The 23,386-nt window shown below is 48.4% G+C and overlaps 2 protein-coding genes across 5 annotated transcripts in view; one reads left to right on the top strand and one right to left on the bottom strand.

Moving 5' to 3' along the window:
- Window positions 1–5,418: 5,418 nt before the first annotated feature.
- Window positions 5,419–23,386, bottom strand: part of Nhsl2 (NHS like 2) — a 241,411-nt gene continuing 223,443 nt past the window's right edge. For 2 of the 4 annotated variants that reach the window (XM_051179152.1, XM_051179153.1), the window contains 7 exons: window positions 17,558–17,713; window positions 15,637–15,764; window positions 15,151–15,343; window positions 12,841–12,972; window positions 9,320–11,647; window positions 7,216–7,348; window positions 5,419–6,413 (listed from right to left, as the gene is read on the bottom strand). In XM_051179152.1, the coding sequence (XP_051035109.1) occupies window positions 6,092–6,413; window positions 7,216–7,348; window positions 9,320–11,647; window positions 12,841–12,972; window positions 15,151–15,343; window positions 15,637–15,764; window positions 17,558–17,713 (3,392 nt within the window). In that variant the 3' untranslated portion in view covers window positions 5,419–6,091. The remainder of the gene's footprint in view (window positions 6,414–7,215; window positions 7,349–9,319; window positions 11,648–12,840; window positions 12,973–15,150; window positions 15,344–15,636; window positions 15,765–17,557; window positions 17,714–23,386) is intronic. The other 2 variants (XM_051179154.1, XM_051179155.1) reach the window with 2 other exon arrangements.
- Rtl5 (retrotransposon Gag like 5) lies at window positions 17,916–22,363 on the top strand. Its single transcript, XM_051179156.1, has 2 exons — window positions 17,916–21,395; window positions 21,810–22,363. The coding sequence occupies exon 1, from the start codon at window positions 18,163–18,165 to the stop codon at window positions 19,930–19,932; it is 1,770 nt and encodes a 589-aa protein (XP_051035113.1). The 5' UTR covers window positions 17,916–18,162; the 3' UTR covers window positions 19,933–21,395; window positions 21,810–22,363.

Below are 23,386 nucleotides of genomic sequence, written 5' to 3'. Positions count from 1 at the left end.
AAACATGGAAGGAAATGAATTTCTAAACTAAAGCCAGATTTTCTTTGGATTCATTAACTGAAGAACGCTTTCGCATGTTCCCTTAAAGCATACAGATTTCTTTTCACTGAAATACCTGGGAAATTAATGAGTTAGACAAGTAGAAGCCAGTCATGGGGTCTTCATAAATATAGTGCTTTAAATGACAAAACATTCATCTCAGAGGCAGGACACCTAGAATGGAGGCTGGGCCCTGCCTCACACTCATTGTGTTACCTGTGGCAAGCCATTTGGCCCATTTGGGCCGTAATTTCCTCTACGAAACGAGGGAGGTGGGTCCCTTTCAGCTTTTACACTCTGTGATTATAGATAAATATAGAAATAAGAGAAATACAATAATCTAGAAATAAGAAATCCCCCCCCAAAGTAAGCCTTGGATTCAGTAGAAAAAAGTAGCAATGAAAGATAATAAAAAGAATAAAATTTTAACTGCTAGCCAGAGTAAATATATCTCATTTAAAAATTAATGAAAATGTAATTTACAATTGATCAAGAAACATCAATACACCCATGTTGGTATTTCTCCACCAACACACACATGAAGGAGGAATGGCTTTGAGGTGACTGGTACAGTGACCACAATGCTGTGTTTGCATGCAGAACGTTTTATAAAATTGGACATAGAAAATCTCAAGACCACGTACGGAATAAATTTCTATAAAGCTTAGCATTACAAAGAGGCTGAGAGGGGTTAACTGGTTGTTCTGGTTCAGATGTGTGTTTCTGTAGGGGGAGGTCAATACTATCAAATGGCACACTTCGTCCCTTAGGCGGAACCTCAAAAGCCAATTTGTTTCTTCAAGAGCCCTCCTGGAGATTCCTTTAAGGGCTGGTAATAAATACCAAACACAATCACCAGCACCACCCCTCTGTTGTTGTTTGTTGTTGTTACTGTTTTTAAAACCCAAACCAGGCCAGATGGGCCTGATTCAATCTGGCGGTTTCTTAACACCATACAGATGTGTAGCTGAGCAAGAACACCACACACCTACACCTTTGCCAGAGACTGACAACTATAGTGGTGGAGAAGGCAGCCTGTTGGAGAGGCGTGGATCTGGTGATTTGGGGGCTTAAAGGAGTCATATTTCTCTCCCTCTCTCCCCCCATTTCTCTCTCATATGTTGCTCTTGGTGGTTCCAAGACCACACTTTGAGAACCAGGGGCCTAGATTTGGGCCTTTACTGAACAAAGGTATATATTTATTTCACACAATCTTCATTAGGCAAATTTTTTTTTTTGCTAAACTTATTAAAGTGCCTCCAACATGTGTTCAAAAAACCATTCACAACCGCAGTCCTCCATAAATTGATTTCAAAGTATTTTAAAATAATTTGACTTGGCTTATTTCATGCCATTTTAAAAAATCATCATACTGTTCAATGACCTTTGACAAAGGCACTGCTTTGTCCCTCTTTCCTACTCACTTGTTCTTTTTAAATCCTTACTACCTTGGTCACTTATAGCTGAAATACATGCAAAGGCTTTAGGGACTGGGGGCTCTGGTTTAGATAAGGTCTCCTTCTCACACCAAGCCAGAGTCATAGCACACAACAAAGACAAATAGCGGGAGGGCTAGTGAGGCCTGTGCTTAGTAACTACCCGCCTCCACCCAATTTAATAACCACCACAGATATTGGACGACTGACATCAGTAAGAAATGGACTCGACAGAGTCACCTTGCACAAACAGGACACATTTCACAAACTTCTTAAATCTTTGTGTCTTTTACCTAAGTGGTAAGTAGTATTAATTCCATTTACACAAACATGTTAATGTACAATATGAAGGCTTGAGCTAAGCCTTCTCAGAGGCTTCTAAGTAGCTTTCTCTCAGAGTCCCTTGGTAGTAATATAATAGCACAGGGTTATCTAGATAATTGACCATCAGCTACTAACTACAATGATTCCAGGAGAAAACCATATTTTCTGTCCTCTGGAGTCAGCTGTCAGGGAGTCTGGTTTTTCCATGGTGGAAAAGAACTTGTACAATTAGTTGACGCCTAACATTCTGCAAGAACTTCATTCCTTTGGCTTAAGGCTGTTCCCCTGTTAAAATGCAAGCAACCCTCGAAAAAGGTAGCGTTAAGCCTCCCAATCTCAAGTCAATGAATTCATCCCTTTCCTGAGAGCATGATTTTTCTTAGGAGGAGAACAAAGTAGGAGGCACTAAGAAGAATCCGTGCTGGGCCACAAGGACTACAAGGGAGAAAGGAGCAGAAAGAACAGAAGGAAGGCCACAGGGTGGACCTCCACCTTCCTGTGGAAGTTCTCTGGCCATAGTTTTCCTCCTGAACGGGGTGCTAACTTGCCAGCTGAAATATTTGTGATAACACTGAAGATTCTTTAATGCACACAAAGGCTTTTGGCAACAAATGGAGAAACAGGAAGAAAACACTTGGCGCAAAACCTGCCCCCAAATCAGAACTACACTCAGAGGAGGAACAACCGATACTACTTTACAGAGTGCAAATCACAGGGCCGTGGCAAGGGTAAGGCACTCGTGGGGCCTTGAGAGTGGGCGTCTCCCCAATCGCCTCACCCTAGTCCTGGCCCTGGCAAATCATATCAAAGGAAAAGCTCACCATTGTACCACAGACTTGACGAACATAGAGGGCAGAAGCGGTGAGCAACAGAGCACTGACTGAGTGATAGCTAGTTTTTTTTTTTTTCCTGACTGGTTAGGGGTGAGGAGGGGGGCGGGTGCATGAGTAGATCTGCTCAGAGTGACAGGTACACAGAGACAACAACTGGATCTCTGTTGTCTAGATAAAGTAGATGCCAAGCAGAATGCTTGTTGGGGGAACCGTGGAGACTTGCCCATCTTTGTACATTCAAGGTCATTTTTTCCAGATCAACCTTGGTGGTCATGAGGCTAATATGAATGAGTGGCCTTGACTCCTTTGTGGTTGAGCTGTTGGTGTGGGTGCAGTTCATGGGTGTTAGGACTAAAAGACAAGTTGGAGCCAGGAGGGAGGCACAGGCAGGCCAATAGTGCAGGCAAAGGAGAGGAGCCACAAGCCAAGTCAGACTTTGTAGTAAGACTAACTTGCTCTCCACCACTCACATTTGAACCACAAATATATACCCACCAAGTGCAAATGTAGATATCCATTAACTGCCTCTGGGTGGGGGGGGAATCTCCCCCACTGTTGACTATATATACTGAAGCTACTCTAACAGAGCCACCTGTCACTAAGGACTAGATTTGGAGGGCAAATAGGGATAGGAACAGCTTGAAGCAGAGGGTTACCACCTGGGGCCAGTTTCATTTCCCTCCAACTTGCTGTGTATGCCATCCATAGATTACTCTCTTTCCTTATGCGTGCTGTATGTCACAGCAGTGGTAGTAACTTCCTGAGACCTCCCTGAAAGGGTTTCCCACATCGCCTCCAGCCTCACAGGAAGTGCACATTGTACTCAGGGGAGAAAGTTGAAGTTTATGGTATTAAGGGCAGGAGAGAAGTATTAGAAAGATGCTTGGTGATGTGCTAGTCAATGACTGGTAGTTATTATTATCATTAGCTTTAACAATCTGGTTGTTTAGGACTAGGTCCGCTCCCTGCAAAATCTGGAAATACAGAATGACTACTCTTAGTCGTAAGAGTTTTCTCTGACTGCAGACTCGCTGCCCCAAATCCTCTTGTGCTAATGGGCTTCTGGGGTCCTAGTGATGCAGACATGGTCTCGACATTCCAGGCATACAGAGTTGTAGAGAGGAAAGCAGGGGTTCGTTTGGGTCACTGAAACAACCTCAGTTTACACTTTTTGGGGGAATCCTCTGGAGGTAGCAAGGGAGGGGGTTGGCAAAGCCCATGAGAAGAAACAAACAAGACACTTCCAAAAAAAAAAAATCAGCAAAAGTAGCAAGCCCATATGCTCATACAATAGAGTTCAACAATTCACAATGGTTAGGGGAGCAGACCCAGGGAGCCTTTTGCTTCTGGTAGAAGCAAGGACACCCCATTCCCTCATTTCCCCACAGAGGAAAATGCTCTGTCTTTTGGAATTCTGAGTTAGGTCTGGTGTGATACTTATGTATAAACCACAGTCAAGACTGAAGTCAGGGTCTTACTATATAGATCAGGCTGGCCTCAAACTCACAGAAATCCGCTTGTTTCCAGTTCCCGGGTGTAGTGATTAAAACGGTATATTCCACATTCCTGACTGACTCATGTTTAAATTTAAGCAAAACTCATGAAATTTGGTTAAGATATTCATGTGAAATGGTTTAAATACTTTCAAAGTAACTAGATTTTCCCCAACTGCCTATTATTTAAGTGCTTCTTTCTAAATCTGAGAGAGAAGAGCTAGTTGCAAGTGAGTTGATGAGCTTGATCTTTTTCCATTTGTCTAGAATTCAGAACTAGAACCACCCAAGCAAGGATCTCAGCTTAGGGATTCTATGCCAGAGACCTGAGTCTTCTAAGTACTCAGTGGAGCTTTGCAGCCACTTTGCCCTTCTGGAGTGTGGGCAACTGAACTAACAGTCTTTCTTCCCATTGCTAAGGAGTGTGACCTATCAAACTGGAGATCTGCTTGTCTCTGGACCTCTTACTGCATCTTCCAGGGGACTAAGCAGGAGTTAGGGCAAGAGTACAGGAGGAATGGGTCAGGGAATTTTTTGTTTGTTTGTTTTTTTGCAAAGCACACTGCAAGTTCATGTCCTTTTGGCCCGCTGGGACCAGAAGACAATGAACTTTCCAACACTGGCCAGCAGGTTCTGTGTTCCGTGCTTTGCTTATCTTGTCCCCAGCCCCGCAGAAATAAGGTGTATGGAAATCAGGCATTCTTTGCTTTCAAAGTTGGGTTGACAAGAACAGCTAGTGCCGGTTGGCTTTGGAAGGGAAGGGGTAATTCTGATTGTTTTGGAACTCTTTCAGTTTTTTCTTTATCCTAGCTGCTCTTCTCCCTCCCTCCCCACCCATGTGGCTAGCATAAAGTTGGCCAAACAGCAGTATCTAAATAGCCCTTTTGCATTATGGGCCATAGCAGGTTGCCTTTTTGATTTTGCGTAGATCTCTTTCAGTCTGCAGAGTCCGATTTCCTTTAAACAAAACCCAAACAAGCACAAAAAGCACACTCTGAATCGAATGATGTGAGGCAAGGTACACTTACTTTCTACTCCTGGAGCCTCTGATGATAGTCCTTTACCTAATTACATCCTGTAATGAATGTTACATGCGAGTGAAATGAGAGTTCTTGGAGTATACAGCATGAGCTGGGCACAGATCCTGGCTACCCATGTTGACAGACATTCAAAAGACCTCAAGGCGCACATGCAAGTTACCTTGGCTAGATGTGAGTGAACAAATGTCCCATTCATTTGCTGAGCTTGGTTCAGCCAAAGCCACCCAGTCCCATCTTTTCTAACTAATGGGGGGAGGGTCCTAAAAGTTTATTAAAACTCATCACCCTGATCTCCGCATCGACAATCAAACTGAAAAAGGCATGGAGTTTTGGAGGAGTCACGTTCATATTTTGCACCACAAAAGCCATCTAATCAACCCCATGCTGAGATTAGTGCATGCCTCCTGCAGAACTCTCTCTGGAGGAAAGTCACACTGTGGTTGAGTAGGCCTCAGTGTCCGGCTGTGTCTTCACATAGGGCCATCAAGGTCACCCCAGAAGAACAGATAATCAGCAATGGAATTGGCACCCTCTGTCCCCAGCTCTGGTTTGGAAGTCCCCAATCTGTTCTCCCACCGTGCCTCTCAGTAACAGGAGCCAGTGGACAAAACAGCTAGGACATTGAAAAAGGTGGCATACAGGCTCTCATATCTAAGGGTCCCTTCTTAGTGCACAGCGCTGGGAGAGGATAAGAAGGGCCCCGATACTCAGTCATGGCAAGGATGGAAGCATGGAAACGCAGATGGTCTGAAGCCTATCAGAGTGCCTGGTAAGCTCAGTTGTGTTATGTTGGCCTCTCTGCTATCCAGAGTGTGAGTTAACGTCAAAGACATGTAGATGCTTTTGTCATTCCTGTGGTTGGTTCTTTTCTAAAGCCCTCTATCTTCCCCCTTCTCTACTCAGGTCTAGTAAGTAAGAAGCAGGGCTTAGGTACTGGGGTTGTCAGTGGCTTCATAGTCTTTTGAGAACTGTGCAATGATTCTTCGAGCCAGAGGGTTAGTGGTCTTCAGCAGCTCAGCCGCTGAGGGGCGGGTCCTAGGAGTTGCCTTACTTCCCTTCTTCTGGAGCAAGGCCTTGAAATCATCATTTCTGCCAGCATCTAGGCAGGCACTGCCACTTGGCCCCGAGGCAGCAGCAGACTCACTGGTGGGAGAATCAGCTGTAATCTTCACTGGTGAATGGGAGCTGGGTCTGCTGCCTGTGAAGCCCTCCCCGGGCTCTTTCCAGCCCAGTAGCTTTCTTTTGGACCTAAATGAGAGAAAGACTGGTCTGAGTGAATTCAGGGAGCAGACAGCTAGCAAAGCTTTGAAGAACTGCCAGCCAGGGATGTGCTCAAAATCATGCATTATGTCAGCTTTGTGCTGATAGGCTGTTCCTCACCTCTTAGCTCCCAGGTCCCTTGTAGGGCCCTCTGTTCTTTACATGCTTTTCAATGCCCACAACTGCAGTCACTTGCCCTATGCCCTTTGCCCTACGTTCAGTCCTTATTAGTTCTGAGATAAAAAACAAACTTAAAGAATCAAGTCCAGTAGCTCAGTGACTGAATCAAAACAGCCAGGGGTTTGGAATTGGTTTGAACTGGTGCTCCAGTTCCAGTAACTGGGCTCATAGAGTCACGCACCTCATTACCAAGCCCCTGCCTCATGCCCCTATGCACACTTCTGTTCCCCCTCTGCCTAAGTCCTTGCTTTCATATGCCTCCCACTGTTCCATATCACCTTGTGATAGAATTCTGTGGTACAAGAAATTCTGTGAAGGGTTAAATGTCTCTGACTGCAGATAGAGCTGTGAGGGAGCAGATGGAGACACAATAGGCCAAGCAGTTGCTAGGAGACGAGGGGCCTCTCTCAGCACCTGGTCCTCCCCTCCTCCACTTCAACCAAAGATATCAGTGAATTTGAGATGCGAGGCCCCAGACTGCGCTCATATATGTAGGTACCAGGACTTAATCTCCAGTTGCAATTCCAATGGCTGCTCAGAGGCAGCAGTTTTTCTTCAGGTAGAAAAGGGGAAAGCAATTGCAATTACAATGAAGGAAAATTATCCTGACCTGTGTATCACAGTAAATAAATCTTCTGTTGTTCGAGAAGCCACAAACACGTCATCATCTTCCTCTGAGATCCACTCGGCTGTTTTATCACTGATTAAACTTTTCTCTTCGGTGCTTGGTTCTACAGACCTCCCTAGGCATAAGAACCAAAAGGAATGACTTGGACCATGATAGCTAGGACAGAGCATATGCAATCTCGTCATTTCCCTCAATGTTCAAAGCAGCTCTGCATGGACAGCAGGGCAGAGGCCTTTGGTGTCTCCATTTTGCTAGGAGGAACATGAAGTACAGACGGTTAATGATTTACCCCCAGGCCTTCAATGCCCACATGGTGAAGACTGTCCCAGACTCCTGTTCTCATGCATGCTTTTCATTACAACAGATCATCTGAGCATGCTGGTTTTCTTATTTAAAAAAAAATTAGTGCTGGGGATGGAACTCAGGTCCTTGCACACACTGGATAAGCTCTCTGGCACTGAGCTATGTCCCCAGCCCCCCTTGTTATAAAAACATAATTAAAAACTCAAGATACTGAGAGAAGGGTAAAGCAATTATTCTCACCCAGGGAGGGGGACAGGATGAGACGTGCTTGGATCGGAGGGAGCCTGTGGAGTTGGAGGGAGCATATTGAAAATAACCTGTGGCTTTGACATGTTCACTGGCTTTTGTCACAGTGACTAACTTATGCTGAAAGTCTAGATCAGCTTAAAGAAGGTCATGAGATTTTGCTGTTTAGTATTTAGGATTCAAAAATGATGAGAAACACAGTTGAGCCTTGAGGACATTAATAAAAATAAGCAAGTCATAAAAAAAAAAAAAACCACCAAATCTATGACTCCACTCAGCATCCAGAGCAGTCAGATCCATAGACCTGAAAAGTATTACTGTGTTCATCGGGGGAGAAGGAAAGAGGGATGAGAAAGAGGGAGAGGTGGGGGGAAGGGGGAGTTGTTTCAAGGTTGTAGACCTTCATTTTCCTAAGATAAAAGGCATTCTGGAGATGGGTTACTCAACATGAATATTCTAAAACTCTAATGAACTGCATGGCTAAAGATGGTTAAAGTTAAGCCAGGGATGGTGGCACATATCTACAATTCCAACATCTGGTGGGGGGCAGGGAGCTGAGGTAAGAAAATTGTGACTTTCAGGATAGCCTAGGTAACAGTGAAACTTTGTCTCAAAAAAGGAGTTGGTGCCAAGAAAGTGGCTCAGTTGGCAAAGCACCTCTCATACAAGGCTGAAGGCCTGAGTTTGGATCCCTGGCATGCATGTAAAAGCTGGACACTGTTGGGCATGCCTATAACCACAGTAATCCAGATCTGGTGGAGGCATGGAGACAGGTGAATGCACAGGGCTTGCTGACCAGGCAGTCCAGCCAATAAATAAACTCTGGGTCCTGTAAGAGAGTCTGTCTCAAAAGACAAAGAATGGCAATGGAAGATATTCAACACAACCTGTGCACTGCCAACCCCCAAACATATGGAAGTGTTTAAACTCTAAGTGTTGTACATATCTTACAATTAAAAAGCCATAGAAACAACATCAACCAAAAAGGAGAATCATTAACTAGTCTAGTCTTACAAGTTCAGGGAGAGTTAGAATCAAACCATGCAAGGAAGGCCATGACCTTTCTTCTGAAAGACACTGGAAAAGGGTGCAGGTGGTGACAGCACATGGTTTCAGAATCCCGTGAGCCTTCCAGAACATTTGAACTTGGTCTTATGGAGTACTGAGCCCATTCACCAATCTAAATTTAGTGCAGCTAATGAAAACTATTGTCTGGTGAGCGGGACTCCCAGGGCTGCATGCCTGGCCGGGCAGATGAGGTCAGGAAGTCCCAGTATGCTAAGGCTTTGTTTGATTTTGTTATCATAGTGCCTGTGCCAAGGGTAGATTATCCAGACTTAGCCTTGGAGCTCTGTCTTGGGTCAATCCTGATCTCCTGAACAGAAAGGCCAAGTTGCAGTTCCTTTTCAGAGTTAACCCAAGCTCTCTACATGTGCTCCCTACAGATTTGACCATACTAGGGCTCTGTCTCTGAACTCTAGTCTCACATCCCTTCCTCTTGCAACCGAAGGGAAAATCCAAAAGACAGCTTACTAACCTGGAGAGATGGCCTCCTTTTCACTGTCAATGTGAAGAGGCGAAGTCATCCTTTTACCAGGTGACTTCAGGTCATCACCAGTGGAAGGACACTTGGCATCTTCCTCCAGGGTGATGATGGGGCTGAAAGGCGGCCGTGGTTCTGCCATGCAGACATCCATTTGAGCTACAGGGGAGGTGAGAGGCAGGTAGAGCACACTGGGCTTTTTTGGTACTGGAGGTGGAATCTTGCTCATCTTTTTCTCAGCTTCTTCCTGGCTCTGGAGACTGATTCTTTCAGGCAGGGCTCTCACCTTGGAGCCCCCGTCGTCTACACTGGCCTGGGGAGGTTGCTGTGTTCCTGAGAAGAAAGCACCAGAGGAACTGGCAAGAGGTGTGAAGACGAGGGTGGAGGGTGCTGTTGACTCCCCAGGACTCCTGCCACTGGGGAAGCTGGGTGACTTTGGTTTCCGCAACACGGTGTAGCTGTCTTGGGGGAGCTGCTTCATGTGTGGAGCGGAGCTCCTGGGTGTCATAGCCATAGTAGGAGAGGTTAGTGGATACTCCCCAGGGAGAGAGGGCGGCCTGTGAACCAAACTTGGAGGCCTTCGGGCCAGTGGAGGTTTCTCGGCTATGGGAGGCTTCACTTTTCTCTCTGGCAAGGTGAAGACTTCTTCAGCTCCAGGTTCCTCAGTGTAATCTGGGCTCTCAATGTCATCTTCTGGCTCAGACTTGCTAACTGACCTCAGGCGAACAGAACGGAGGTCAGACTGAGTAACCATGGGCATGATTGGCTGGTTTGGACTAGTTTTCTGTGCCAGTTTGGCTCCAAAATTGGTATCAGAGTGATGGCGGCTCACCTTGGTTTTGCTACGGATGGAAATACTCATCCCCGACAGATCCAGGGTGGTTGATGAGGTCAGTGGTAGGTCAAATGATAACCGTGACTTGCAGATCTTCTCCATTGGGGATGTTGGGGGCAGTGATGACTTCCTTTCTGGTACCACTGGACGTACTCGGACGCTCGTGCTTGGAGGGGGTAAGTGACCCAGGGTCAAAGACATGGAGACAGTGGGTGTGGGAGTCTCTGACTGGCTGGAGTAGCCACTGGAAGGGGACATCAGTCCAGTGGGCCTTCCAGGGGAAGTTACTTCCCTGGCTTCCACCTCAATAGAGAGCTGGGAGGGTGTTGTTGCTCTGGAGGTGGAAGGGGAGGCCAAGGACTCTGAGCTTCCCTGAACTTGAGTGCACTCAATGACTGTGGTGCCGGTGGCAGTGCTGGAGCTGGACAAGGATTGGTAGGTGTCACCAGACTTCCAGTCAGTAAGATACCAGTGGTGAGAGAACTGTGTACCTTCTGGATCCTTGAGAGTTGGCACGGCTGGGTGACCTTGAGCATCTGGGTGAGATGGATGGTGCCCTTGGTGTTCCAAGGAGAGGCAAAGGCTCCTGGGCCTCTGGTCCTTGGGCAGTGCCAATTCACCTTCTGGTGGGAGGACTGGCTCATCTTTGACTAGTGAGACACTTCGCATGGGTGGAGAGGGCTTCTTTTTGGCCTTCTTGAGCGAAATACTTTTGGATCTCTGCCTTCTGTGCCGCGCCTCCTGCTCAGTGCTGAGGGCTGCAATGTTGTCGGTACTGTTGCTGCCTTCAGAGCTTGTACTGGCATAAGGCAGGATGCAGGCCTCACTAGCCTTCTGTTCTTCATCATAGTCCACTGAGGTGACACCCGAGTCTGTGGGCACAGACAGTGACCGCTCCCGGAATCTGTTGGTCCCACCTGGACCTGTTTCCAGTCTTGAGGTACCACGGGCCAGAAGGCCAATCTTGGGAGGTCTTTCTGGTATTTGCCTTCGTTGAGTGGCGTGCTCAGAGTAGCTGGGTAGACCAGTGCATCCTGCTGGGTTGTCACGGGTGACAAAGAGGGTAGCCGCCTCCTTAGGGACCAGAGGTGGGAGTGTGTTCAGAGAGACCCAAGAATTCCCAGAGGAAGGTTTTTTTCCATTTTCACTGGCTTGATTGCCCTGGCTGCTGGCACTTGGAGTCATGTATGTGAAAGCATCTCCCTTCCAGGAAGCAGAGAATGTTGACTCTGTTGGTCCATTGCAAGAACTGGGAACACTGTACACCATTGCCATGCTCTCCATGCCAGGAGGGTCTGGGCCACTGCGTGCCTGGTGAGGGTCTGCAGGCTCACTAGAAGGGTGTCTCAGTCCTGGCGAGGTGAGACTTGGGAACCGAGCTTCTTGCCCAATAGCAACTCTTCCCTGAACAACTTGAGCTGAGTGGCCAGGCCTGATGTCTGAGGTGGCAGAGCAGGCCAGACTGCCTGCTGGGCTGTTGCTGTGACCTGGAGATGGAAAACACATGTTACTGGTACAGCAAAGGGATTCCCCCATCAGCTGTTTTATGACAAGAAGATCAACTCTGTGCCAAGTAGCATTTGCCAACAGCTTTGTCAGAATTCCTTGGTTCTTCCTTTTCACAGATGAGGATGCTGGGGGAAGTTGGGATCTTGCCCATCACCACACAGTTAGTCACAGGGTGCCCTTCAATTGGCCAGATGGCTGCGAAAGACTTTGCAGCATTGATGGCTCTTTTCAGAGTACGTCACCTGGGACTACCTCGGGTTTCCCCATACTTTCTCCCTAGGTTCATGAGACTAGCAGACACCAGGGTTCATCAGTCCTGAGGCTAGAGCAGAAGTTTCTAAACTAACTAAAGACCACAGCACTGTGTGGCTCGCAACTCCAGCAGTGAATCTGGACTTGGCCAGAATGCCATATTTCTGCTATCTGCCACCTTTTGCCTTTGAACATAAAAGACTTAAGATAACTCACAGATGTGACAACACCATTCAGATGTTCCAACCTCCACAAGTTTTCTCACATCCACAGCTATGACCATTATAACATGATAATTCATAATAGCCAGCATTTGTTAAATATTGACTACATCCCAGGCACATGGCAGGCAGACTACACAAATATCTTTAGTTATCACAGTGGCTATATTGGGTCAATACAAGACAACTATTGAGGGACTGGGCGAGTGATTCCCCATTTTTATCAATTCGCATGAATTTAGCATATATGGTAATATTACTTTTTTTTTCTTTCTTTCTTTCTTTCTTTCTTTCTTTCTTTTTTTTTTTTTTTTTAGACAAGACCTCATTATGTAGTCTTTTGCTGGCCTAGAACTCATGGAGACCAAGCTGGCCTTAAACTGGAGGCAATCCTCCTGCCTCTGCTACTGAGTGCTGGGATAAACAGTGTGTACTTTGTATCTAATTTACATTATATTTGCAACGGAAAACAATAACATAGTGGATTTATTAGCCTAAGATACCTGTTTTCGGCATTCAATTGCTGGTCTTGCCAAGGACCCTTGGTTAACATTAATCACCACATTGGCTTTTTTAGGATAGTCAAAGTCCCTCTATCCAGAATTATTCTAGTTCCCTACTGCCACAATGGCACTTGCATGGCAGAAGTAGGGGGAGATGGGGAAAGGGTTTGAGGGAGTCAACTGTTTTGGGGTCACCTGGGTCTCGCTGAGAAAAGTTAGAGAATCCAATAATGGTCCGCCTCCGCCTCAGGGTGGACTTGGGGTTCACGGCTGTCTCTGTGTTAAACAAGGAGTGTCGAAAACTTGCATGTCTATCAAACTGCTGCCCTGTAGCCAAAATAAAGACACTTGGGTGCATCCTGGTTTCTGTTTAAAGTACAGTGGAAACTGGCCTGAGGTAGAGAGAAGGGATGGTGGCAGTAGCAATGAACATGAATAGCAGCATCCAGGAAGGTGGCCCCTCTTCCCCTATCCCTCCCAACTTGGCAGCACATCAGAACTTCTTAGATGCACTGAGCAGTATTTTTCAACTCTGGCTCCATACTGAAATAAACTGGGTAGCTTTTGAAAATCCACAATTTGAACTACAGAATATTCAACTTTCTGGGAGGAGGGCCTAGGTAGAAGCATTGCTTGGGTATCCTTAGGTGGTTTTTCCCATGCATAGCCAGGGGTGAGCATCACTGCTTGCTGGGGCTAGATGTTATTCGATTGTGATTATTGTTTTTCTTATGGTGCTGGGAACAGAAGCTATGGCCTTCTACATTCAAGGCAAACATTCTACCACTGAGATGCACTCTGTAGTCCTGGGTGTTTCTTCTCTGAGCAAAGGACTCATTTGGTAATCCAGGCTAGACTTGCCCTCATCACCCTGCCTCTGGAGTGCTGTGATTACCAACAAGTATGTGCCATCATGTCTAGATTGACTTCACAGAGAACAGGTGAAGATAGTGGCTCCAGGAAGATATCCTACTGACCCCAACATTTAGGACCCCAATAGTCTGTCCTACAGCCACCTGACCACATGAGCAAAATTGGCAGTTTGCTTTGACTTAGCCTTATCTAATTCTCTTAAAGTGCTGGGTCAGCTTTTAGTTTCAGGAATTTGTTGTGAGCAGAGTCAGGGTGAGGAGGTCCATGGGGCTAAACAGGCAGTTCCCCTCCCTGTCTCTAGCTTGGCGGCTGGTTGAGCAGGAACCTCCTCTCCCCGCCAGTCACACCACTGCAACCCCTTCCCAGCAAATGGCTCCCCAGGAGAAACTCAAGACCATCCTGAAAGTGAGATAGCCATTTTAGACAGAGCGCATCAGTGTTTGTTGCTTTGTGTGGCTCCCATTTACTGTTTGATTCCCCCTAGCAAAAATTCCTAGGCCACAAGCTCTAATTCCTGCCTCTCTTTCTCAAGATGACTCTAGGGTCAGTGGATGGACCCATATCCAAGGAGCATGGTCACACAGAGACAGAACTGTCCTCATTGCCTTCACCAGCCTTTTCCAACACAACAGGGCCCATGCTAGCTTCCAGGCCTCCTCCGGTCCCTTCAGATTATTGAGGTCTTGCTTTTATCAGGCCCCTGCTGTGTTCCCTGATATGGCTGGCCCTTTTCCTTGCAGCCACTGGAGTGAGAATGTGAACCCCAGCCTGGAGACTATGATAGTGCTGTCAACTTGACAGAACCTAGAATCACCTGGGAGATGTGTCTCTGGCCATGAATGTGAGGGTTAACTTGATTAGCTGACACGAAAAGACCCAACTCAACTTAAGGATGGTACCATTCCTTGGGCAGGGAATCCTGGACCCTATAGATGGAGAAAGGGAACCGAGCAGCAACAAGCAGCCATTGTCGTCTGCCTGTGGACCCAATGTGTCTAGCTGCCTTCAAGTTCCTGCTGCCTTTGATAACTGTGAACCCATATAGACGCTTTTCCCCTTAAGTTGCTTTTGTCAGGGTGCCTCCTCACAGCACTGAGAAAGGAAACTAAGATAAATCTTTCTTCTCTACTCTCAAGGTAGGGCCCCCTTTTGGTTTTTCTGTCTTTTCCCTCTGTGCCCTTTGTGTCCCCTCCCCTTGTTACACTACAGTTAGACCACAGTGCTCCGATTCCCCACTCCTTCTGCCCATTATTTGTAATATTCCAAACCCAGCATTGGGTTTCTAACATTATCTTTACCTGAAACAAACACAATTCACAAACTTTTTTCCCACTTAAACTCAAAAGAAGACCCAAGTTCAGAAAACTTTTGGCACATTCTGCAAAGAAGCGCTTTTGTTCACTGTTACATTGTATCGGTTGTAGGAGCAGTGGAGATAGATATGAGTGGAGGAAGAGGGGGTCATAGTCCCCTCTTCTGCAAGCCTCCACTCCCTGGGAAGTCAAGACCTGGACAGTGCAGAGTGAGCCAGCAGCCGATAGAGTGGCCCCCCCTCCCCCACACCCAGTGCATTTGGAGAAGATGGGCCTTTTGCATGAAGGGAAGCAAACAGGTGGTGCTAAGCAACTCTACCAGAGATGTTGATGGGCACAAGGTCAGACTGCGTGGAGCAGGGCTGAAGCCGGAGCTTCTCCTTTAGGATGGGTAGAGGGAAGGGGCCATTCCAGGCAGTTTGTTTGTCGGCTGTAGACAGGTTCAGGCAGGCCTCGGGGGCCCTCACGCCCTGGGTCGCAGTCTCATCCTCGCTCAGCTGCCGTTTTGCAGGCTGTTGGGAGAGAGGGTGATGGAAAAAGTGTGCCTCTGACTGGAGAAGAGCTGGTGCCCATAAGATGGCTGCTTAGGCAGAATGGTTCGAGGCGTCCTCTTGAAGGCAGGAAACCATATACAGGCTGCCTGGCTAGGCACCTGCTGTGCAGGGCCATTCCTAGTGAGACCTCGTGGTAGCTCTGCTAGTGAGCAGTGATGAGCAGCAGCTTCCAGGGGATCGCACAAGCAGTTCAAGATCCCCTGTCGGTGGGTGCACGCTGGCTCTCCCAGGTTGGGGAAGAGGCAACTCACCATTAATACAAACTCCAGGCGCTTGGCAGACTGGGGCCTTGGGCTGGGAGTAGGCTTAGGGGCCTCATCTGAAGAGCGGAAGGTCTGCCCCAGAAGTCTGGCCTCTGAGTACTGTTCCTCATATTCTTCTGAAAAACAGCATAGTGGAGACACACTCTAGGGGGCCTCAGCCAAGTGCCAGGCTCTGGGAGGACAATGAGCCAGGCTCTTGCACTAAGCTGCCCAGCCTGATTGCTTCTTTGAGCTATTTCCTGGCCACTGGCTTCAGAAATGGAAAGTGCTTGTTTCTTGGGACTGTGAGGGTGGAGGAGAAAAGAAAGGCAGTAAATCCAAGCTGTGCTGTTTTGGGGACCGTGCCCTCTCTAGGTGGCCCCCACCTTAAGCACTCAACTGGGAGCCAACACTCAGGATGTAGATACCCTTTGCTAACAGTTCCATTTTCTGAGGTTCTGCAACTCTTCAGGTGTTTTTGCAGTGCTACCAAGGAACAATGTGCATGAAGCAAGATGAGCTCCACACTGACAAGTCCAGTCTGGAACTCTGTCTCGAACTGCAAGAAGTTTACATTTTCTTTGTTTTCTGTGAGACAAAGTCTTGCATGTAGCCCAGGCTGGCCTCAGAACTCAAGACCCTCCTGTCTCAGTCTCTTGAGTGCTGGGATTACAGGCTGGTGCCACCACACCTGGCCGCAAGAACTCATAGTTGGTTTGGTTTCACTGTGGATGGGCTCAGGTCTAGGGAGGCTAAAAGTAAGGAAACTGAAGGTGGTGGCATAGACGACAGCGAAGTTCATGAGCAACATGAGGAAATAAGTATGTGTAAGATTTGAGTAGGGTTGACCAAAGCAATGGCTTAGATGAAATGCAGAACAACACCCATGGCTTTGAAGAAACTCCGAATCTGGTACTGGGCCTTGCTCTCATGGCTGGTCCTTTGCATTAGTGTCCCACTCTATGCTCAGACTCTCTCTTCAGCAGCCCTTCCAGGTGCCTTTTCAGTCTCGGGACAGACACCTGAAGAACAGCCCTTCTTTTGGACTGTGGCTACTGAGCATGTCAGAAGCTGTTCTTTGGAGGTAGAATGTGCTCCCTCTGAGTTTCTGCTCCCTAGTCCTAATTTTGCCTGTGGTGATAACAGCACACTCACCCACCCCCACCTTGTACACTAGCCCTTCCTTGCTGGACACAGGGCTCATTGTTATCTCTCAGCATCTTGTTTCTCCAAGATCACCACTGCCCTTTGCAGAGAGTTAAGGGTTTTGGCTGCATCCCAGTTGGGAGGCCCATCAGGTGTTTTCTATTCTGCACTGGAGTTAACATTTGCTGGTGTGGAGAAATAAGAACTGATAAGACCTTTTGTACATTTAGTATTCATTAGACACCTCTTCGGGGATCCAGCTCTTTGTCCAGTGAAGAGAAACTCAAGGGTAGCAAGAGATGGCTTTTTGCGGTGCTGGACATAGAATATTGGGGCTTGCACATGCTACCACTGAGCTACACTGCCAGCTTGGGGATATGATGTCAACGGAGAAGCTCATTGTGATTGGGAAGTTATTCCAGGAACAGTGTGTGGAGTCTGGGTTAGGAGACCCTACAGATGTCCCCTTTGTTTAATTTCAAGGCATGGGAGCTATGATAAGGGAAGGAATATGGGTCTCCATTGAGGAAGGCTCCTATTTCCTTCTCTGTGAATTGCCAGACCCCTTGCCCTGCCTCAGCTTGTATCCTTTCCCCTTATGGACCACTGAATCAAAAAGGGAGGGAGACAGCGACAGCTCTGGAAACAGTCTTAGCATCATCAGTCTGGAAGGTGAAAAGAGAGGTGCTTTGGAACTGTTTTCTTTCTTTCGCTGCTCCCCGTTTCTTCTTTGCCCCCCTCCTGCTGCGCAGACGCCTTTAGGCAGCCCCCTCCCTCTCAGTACCTTGCAACAGGCTCTGGAGATTGAGCTGCGCCTCGCGAAGCAGTTCCTCTACACTCGGGGGCCTGCCCGAGGAGAGGAACACGTTCACTGGCTGTCGCCATGACGACCTCGAGTGGGCAGTCGCTGTCGCATTTTCCCGACCCGAGTTAGCTGCAGCTAGGGAAGGAGAGAGTGAGTGAGAGCGCAGCCGCGGGAGCCAGTGGGCTCCCTCAGTTCCCGAAGGCCCGCCCCTGCGGGGGGCGCGCGTGGCTGCGCTTAAAAGGCGAGGGATCGCTGTCCGCAAGATTTTTCCTCGACAGATTCTGCCGCAGTCCGTTCCCTCCCGCTCGCCTGCTTCAGTCCGCGCCACCGCTGCCAGCATCTCATCTGCGCCTGCCGCCTCCCGGTCCCACGCTGCTGCCCGCCCTCTCCGACCCCAGCTGAGAGGTAACGCGTCCCGGACTGAGCCCCTGTGGGTGTGGCCCGGGATCGCTTGCACCCCGTCGCCCTGTCGCCGCACTTTGGTCGCCTCCCGCGCCCACCTCCTCATTTCTGTCTCCTCCCTCAGTCCCTCTAAGTCCCTGCCCCCAGCTGTGGGACACTGAAAGCCCCAGGAACTAGTCACGATGTCAGAGGCGGCGGGAAATCTCAATAGCCTCCGCTTGGCGAATGTGGCCCTGCGAGAGGAATTAAATGCCCTTCGAGGAGAGAATGCCCATCTGGGCCTGCAGCTCGGAAGAGCCTTGGCTGAGGTTAATTCCCTGCGGGGCAATGTCTCGAGCTACGTTCGCTGGCCGATACCCATAGTGCCCGTCCTTGCCGAGGAGAACTTTGAATTACTGATCAGTGAGACCGATCCCGCTCCCGAGGAGGAGGTGCCTTTCCTGTGCTGGCCTCCTCCTCGCACAGATCCCGAGTATGTCTCAGATGATCTTTTGATTAACGTGGTCCAGGACTATACCAACCCCGACGGGTCCGTTGAAAATCCTGTGTCACCCAGCCTGTCCCAGTCGGAGCTGCACTCCCCCGCGTCAAAGGAGCCACCCCTACAGGCCCTTCTGCCACCGCTGGAGCGGCCAGACATAGAACCCTTTTCAGGCGACCCAGTCTACCTGGCTGAATTTCTGATGCAGCTAGAGAGTTTCATAGCAGATCATGAGGATCACTTCCCTGGGGGCGCGGAACGGGTGGCCTTTCTGATTTCTTTTTTCACAGGGGAAGCGAGAGACTGGGCTATCTCAGTCACTCAGGAAGGAAGCTCCTTGCATGCCAACTTCCCGCGCTTCCTGGATGAAATCCGTAAGGAATTCTGTGGCCCCATCCCCTCACGCGTAGCTAAAAAGGCCATCCGTAAGCTCAAGCAGGGAGACTGTACTCTGGGCAGCTATGTAGATGCTTTTCAATTCTTGGCCCAGTTCTTGTCTTGGGATGACTCTCGCCTCCAAAACCAATTCCTCAAAGGTTTGTCGGATTTTTTCCGAAAGGAACTCTTATGGTCAACTGAAATGGCAGACCTGGATGAGCTGATTCTTGAGTGTATGGAGATAGAAAAGAAAGCGCGTGTCCCCAAGGCAGCCCCACTCCCTGGAGTTCAAAATAGCGTCTACCATTTTGTTCCAGTTCCTAATGAGGATGAAAATGAAGGTGTGGAGTGCTACAGTGAGAATGAGGATGAGGGTGAAGAGGCAGGCGGGCACAGGATTTATTTGATGGATCAGAGGAAGCACATGGATGTTTTCTCACAAGAGCTGAGGGAGGAGGAGGAGGAGGAGATGATGAGGAAGGAGGAAGAAGAGATGGAGGATGAGGAAGATGAGGATGATGAAGATGAGTATGAGTATGAAGATGAGGATGAGGAGGATGAGGAGGAGGAAGAGGAGGAAGAAGACAAGGAGGAGGAGGAGGAGATGAGCAAGAATGAGGATGGTGGTGAAAATAAGTACGAGGAGGAAGATGAAATTGAGGTTAGGGTCCTGGAGCCAGAAGAGGAGCAAGGGAGGGAAGAGATCCAACATGTGTATTTGCACGACTACATGCATGTACACATGCATGCACTTGCTGCCCACCATCATGGCCTACATGGAGAGCTGATAGAGATAGAAGAACCTGTCCTTGTTGACACTTCAACCCAGACCATTAGCTCTGGGATAGGCTACCATGCTGAGAATTACCTAAGCATATCACCTTCCATACATTCTAGCAGGCAGAGGAACCAGAATCGAGTCCCACTTCTGGAGGGTCTTCCAGATACCAATGCTCCCTTCTACAGCTCTCCACCACTGATTCGCCATGCCAGTCGTTTGGGGCAACGCCAAATGCGAAGACGTCCCTCAGTGCTATTCTGCCTCAGTCCTAGACAGGGGGGCCACCGAGCTCAAGGCCGAATTCGAGTGTGAATGCTGGGGTGAGTTGGCCACGGGGAACACACCCTTCTACTACATCCCTTGCCTTTGCTATTGCTGCTGTATCTGCCCCATCTACTGACCAGTCCTTAAGAAAGCGCTCCAGGCCTGAAGAACTCAAAGAACACCTGCAGAATTGCAGACTGGCTTGCAGCCACAACCAGAGAGTGAAATGTGCCCAACCAAGGCTAACTAGGGAAGGAGAGGTCAGTAGTCACTGTCCTCTTGCCAGGTATTCTGCTCAGTTCTAACACAAGATGGAGAGCAAGTTTCTGGGCCTGTTCTTGTAAATGCACTGGTCACTTGTGTCTTCTCCTCTAGTTGTCCCCAGTCTTTGCCTCTCCTGTGTTTCTTTGCCCTGTGTCCTACGGTTTTATCCTGACTGGCTCAACAGGACTTCACCCAATGCCTCAGTGATCTGCCCCCAGTGATCTGAAGGACAGGTTCCATTAAACTCTGATGCCACTGAGGCCACTTACTAGACAATGAACAGGATGGCACCAAGAAATATATACTTGCCCTATGTCCAGCAGAAGGACCTGAAAGGGGAACCTATACCTAGTGCAGTGAGAATATGCAAAGTCATGCGTGCAATGGACAGCTTGACTCGAGATTTACTCTCTTTGGCTGATGGTGGCAAACTGACTTCACTTTCAGTACTGGATTTACCTTCCCTCAGACTCCTGCACCAGGACCCTTTAGCAGGCTTGGCCCTTCTTCCCTTAAAGGACTGGTATTAAGGGGAGGGGGAGGCAGAGCTGGCAGCAGCATCACAGCTCAGTTTGACATCCTAAGGAGTGAACAGGGCCCTTTTTTGCCCAGCTAGGCTTTGGCCTGCAGCTCCAGCTAGAGGCCTCTGAGGAGACTGTATCCTCAAGGTGGTGGAGGTGGCCTTGCTGGCCTACTCTTTAAGCTTCTCTGACTCTAAGGAATCTTCAGTTCTGAAAGAAGAAGACAGGGCCAGCTCTCCAGAGACTGCACCCATGAAGCAGTGCTGCCCAACACCTCCACGGCCCTCCAGGCCTGGTGCCAGCATGGCTTAAGCCATGACTGCCTCCTACACATTCCAGGGCCTTTGTGGGCACAAATTCAGGTGCCCTTAGAAAGAGACCTGCTGTCCAGTTTGGGTCCAGAAAATACTGTGGCTGGAGTGAAAACTACACATGTAATATGTCAGTTCTGGCCACAAAATGGCAGCCCAATTCACTGCTGGTCCAACCTGACCCTGGACACTGAACTTGCTGCACAGTGCCTAGCAGCTGAGCAAGTTCAGCCCCTGGGGTCTGACCAGCAGGAAACTGCAAATAGAGTATGTTCCTCATTGGAATCTGAAGATGAGGACCCAGCTCTCCAGAATTTGAAGCAAAGACCAGAGGAAGGAACCCAAGGAAGAGGAATCCCAGACAGACCTAGTCCTCAGACTGGTTTAGGGTGAGATCTCTGTTCATCAGCAAGAGGTAAGGCACCTTTTGGCTTATTGCTTTTGTTTCTTTCCCTAAGGATCAGTAGAATCGGGTCCCTATGGCTTGTTGCTACCTTTACAATGGTTCCTTGCAAGAGAAGAATTAACATATAGTCATTATGGAAAGTTTGGGAAGCAGAGAACACATTAAGAACAAAATAACCCCCTTGCAAACATGCAGAATCCCACCACACAGAAGCAGCATTTGCTCATTTCTTTCTAGTAGGTTCTCAAAGCTGAGGTCATCCTGCTGGAGGGCCAACAGCGGCACTGAAATGGCTGTCACTATGTGGTGTGGAATCATTCCACCCTCCTGAGCTGTTAGACAGTTCAGGTGTTTGGCTTCCCCATTCCCAAGAGGGCAGGGGTAAGGAGCCATGTGAAGACTTTGTTCTGTGTTGTTTTCCAGCTTCTTTCCTCAGGTGAGGGTTCCAGAAGGAAAAGCGCCATTCTTCGAAGCTACGGACCCTGTCTGCTGATGTCAACATGCTGGTCATGCTGTCTGTGTGCTTGTGGAGAACTGCAAAGGGCAGGTGTCCTGTACCTCACATTCCAGAGACCTCCTTGGCACAGGCCTTGCTTGACCCTGTGGTGCTTCTTACTCTGATCATGTGTAGCCTCAGCCAGGGAGAGCACACTTGAGCAGTAAACTGGTTTGTAGGCCTCTGGGGGCAGAGGGGGCTTGGACTTCCTTTGACCTTTTCCCTTCTTTCCCAGATCTTCAATATTTTTTGTGATGTGACAGCTACAGGAGCTGTCCGAAGCTTTGAGTGCCTCCTTGGGTTGGGGTGGGGGGTGGGGGGATGCATGCTGGGTATAAGGGTAGCTCAAGAATACCTGGAGACTTGGGAGAAACAAATATGTTACTGTCGTGACTGTTACTGTTGCATTATTGTGTTGTGAAGATAAATTGTTCTGTACGCTAAAGCTTTCTCTCCTCAATAAAAAAAAAGGGTGTGTAAAGATTGTATCTGTGTTACTGAACGAACATATATGGGGACCTGTGGTACTTCTTAGGCACCTTAGCTGATCTATGCTAGTCCAAAGCCTTCAGATCCTCTAGGCAAAGAAGGTCCAAGCAGTGCTTGGAAAGAAGGAATGAGGTAGGCAAGGTGGAGATGGAGGGCCCTTCCACTTTGGGACACTAGATGGTGCTATGGGACTCCAATGAGCTGGCTGGAAACAAATTCCCAGAGCAGGCCAACCAGGGCCAGCAAGATCTCCCTACTTCTTTCTCATAGACTATGGAGTCAGAAAAAAAAACTGCACCCCATTCCAGGATTTGCTCAGCTTGTTCAGAAACGAATTAAGAATTTTTTACCCGCTGAACCCCTACTACTTGTGAGTGCTGGGCTAGGCACTTAGGGGCTACCATTATTCTTCATCCTGATAACCACACTGGGCAGCAGTTTTTTTTTTTTGTTTGTTTGTTTGTTTTATTCTCACCCTCTTCAAGTTAAGGATACAGGCTTAGAAGTCACTGCCCTGTGGGTGAAAGTGAGTGGCCTCTTCACAATCCTGTAGTTGATGGGAGTTATTCCAGGACAGCTCCTCCCTGCCCCAACTCCATCTGTCCTACTATCTCACAGGCCTGTCTCCCCATTCTGCCCTGTCCTGCCTCCTCACAGGGTTCCTGCGGAGAAACGGTCCTAGTAACAGAGGCACGTTTGCCCTTTGAGAGGAAGAAATGGAGAACCATTTCACCAACATTTCATTGCTACAATCCAGGCTGGCAATGGTGTCTTTTTTTTTTTTTTTTAAAGAAATGAGGAACCCAAATCTCAGGAATCTTAGGTCTGATGGATGGGGGACTCTGGGTCAAGCATACTGTATCTGGGGGCTCTGAGGGAACCAGCCAGGTGAGTGGTGGTTCTGTTCCACACAGAAGCCCAGTGGCATTGCTGAGCATGTGGCCAATTGTCCATTCTGGGGGAAGGATGAGGCTGTACAGGCTGTGAGCTGCCCCATAAACACCAGGACTCTTTC

Source organism: Phodopus roborovskii, unplaced genomic scaffold (assembly GCF_943737965.1).
Source record: "Phodopus roborovskii unplaced genomic scaffold, PHOROB, whole genome shotgun sequence".
NCBI lineage: Eukaryota > Metazoa > Chordata > Mammalia > Rodentia > Cricetidae > Phodopus > Phodopus roborovskii.
The sequence above is the reverse complement of the archived record's forward strand: the minus strand, read 5'-3'. Positions and strand labels throughout refer to the sequence as shown.

Excerpts from the sequence above, each read along its gene's own strand:
- Rtl5 (XM_051179156.1), top strand. The coding sequence starts at position 18,163 with ATGTCAGAGGCGGCGGGAAATCTCAATAGCCTCCGCTTGGCGAATGTG.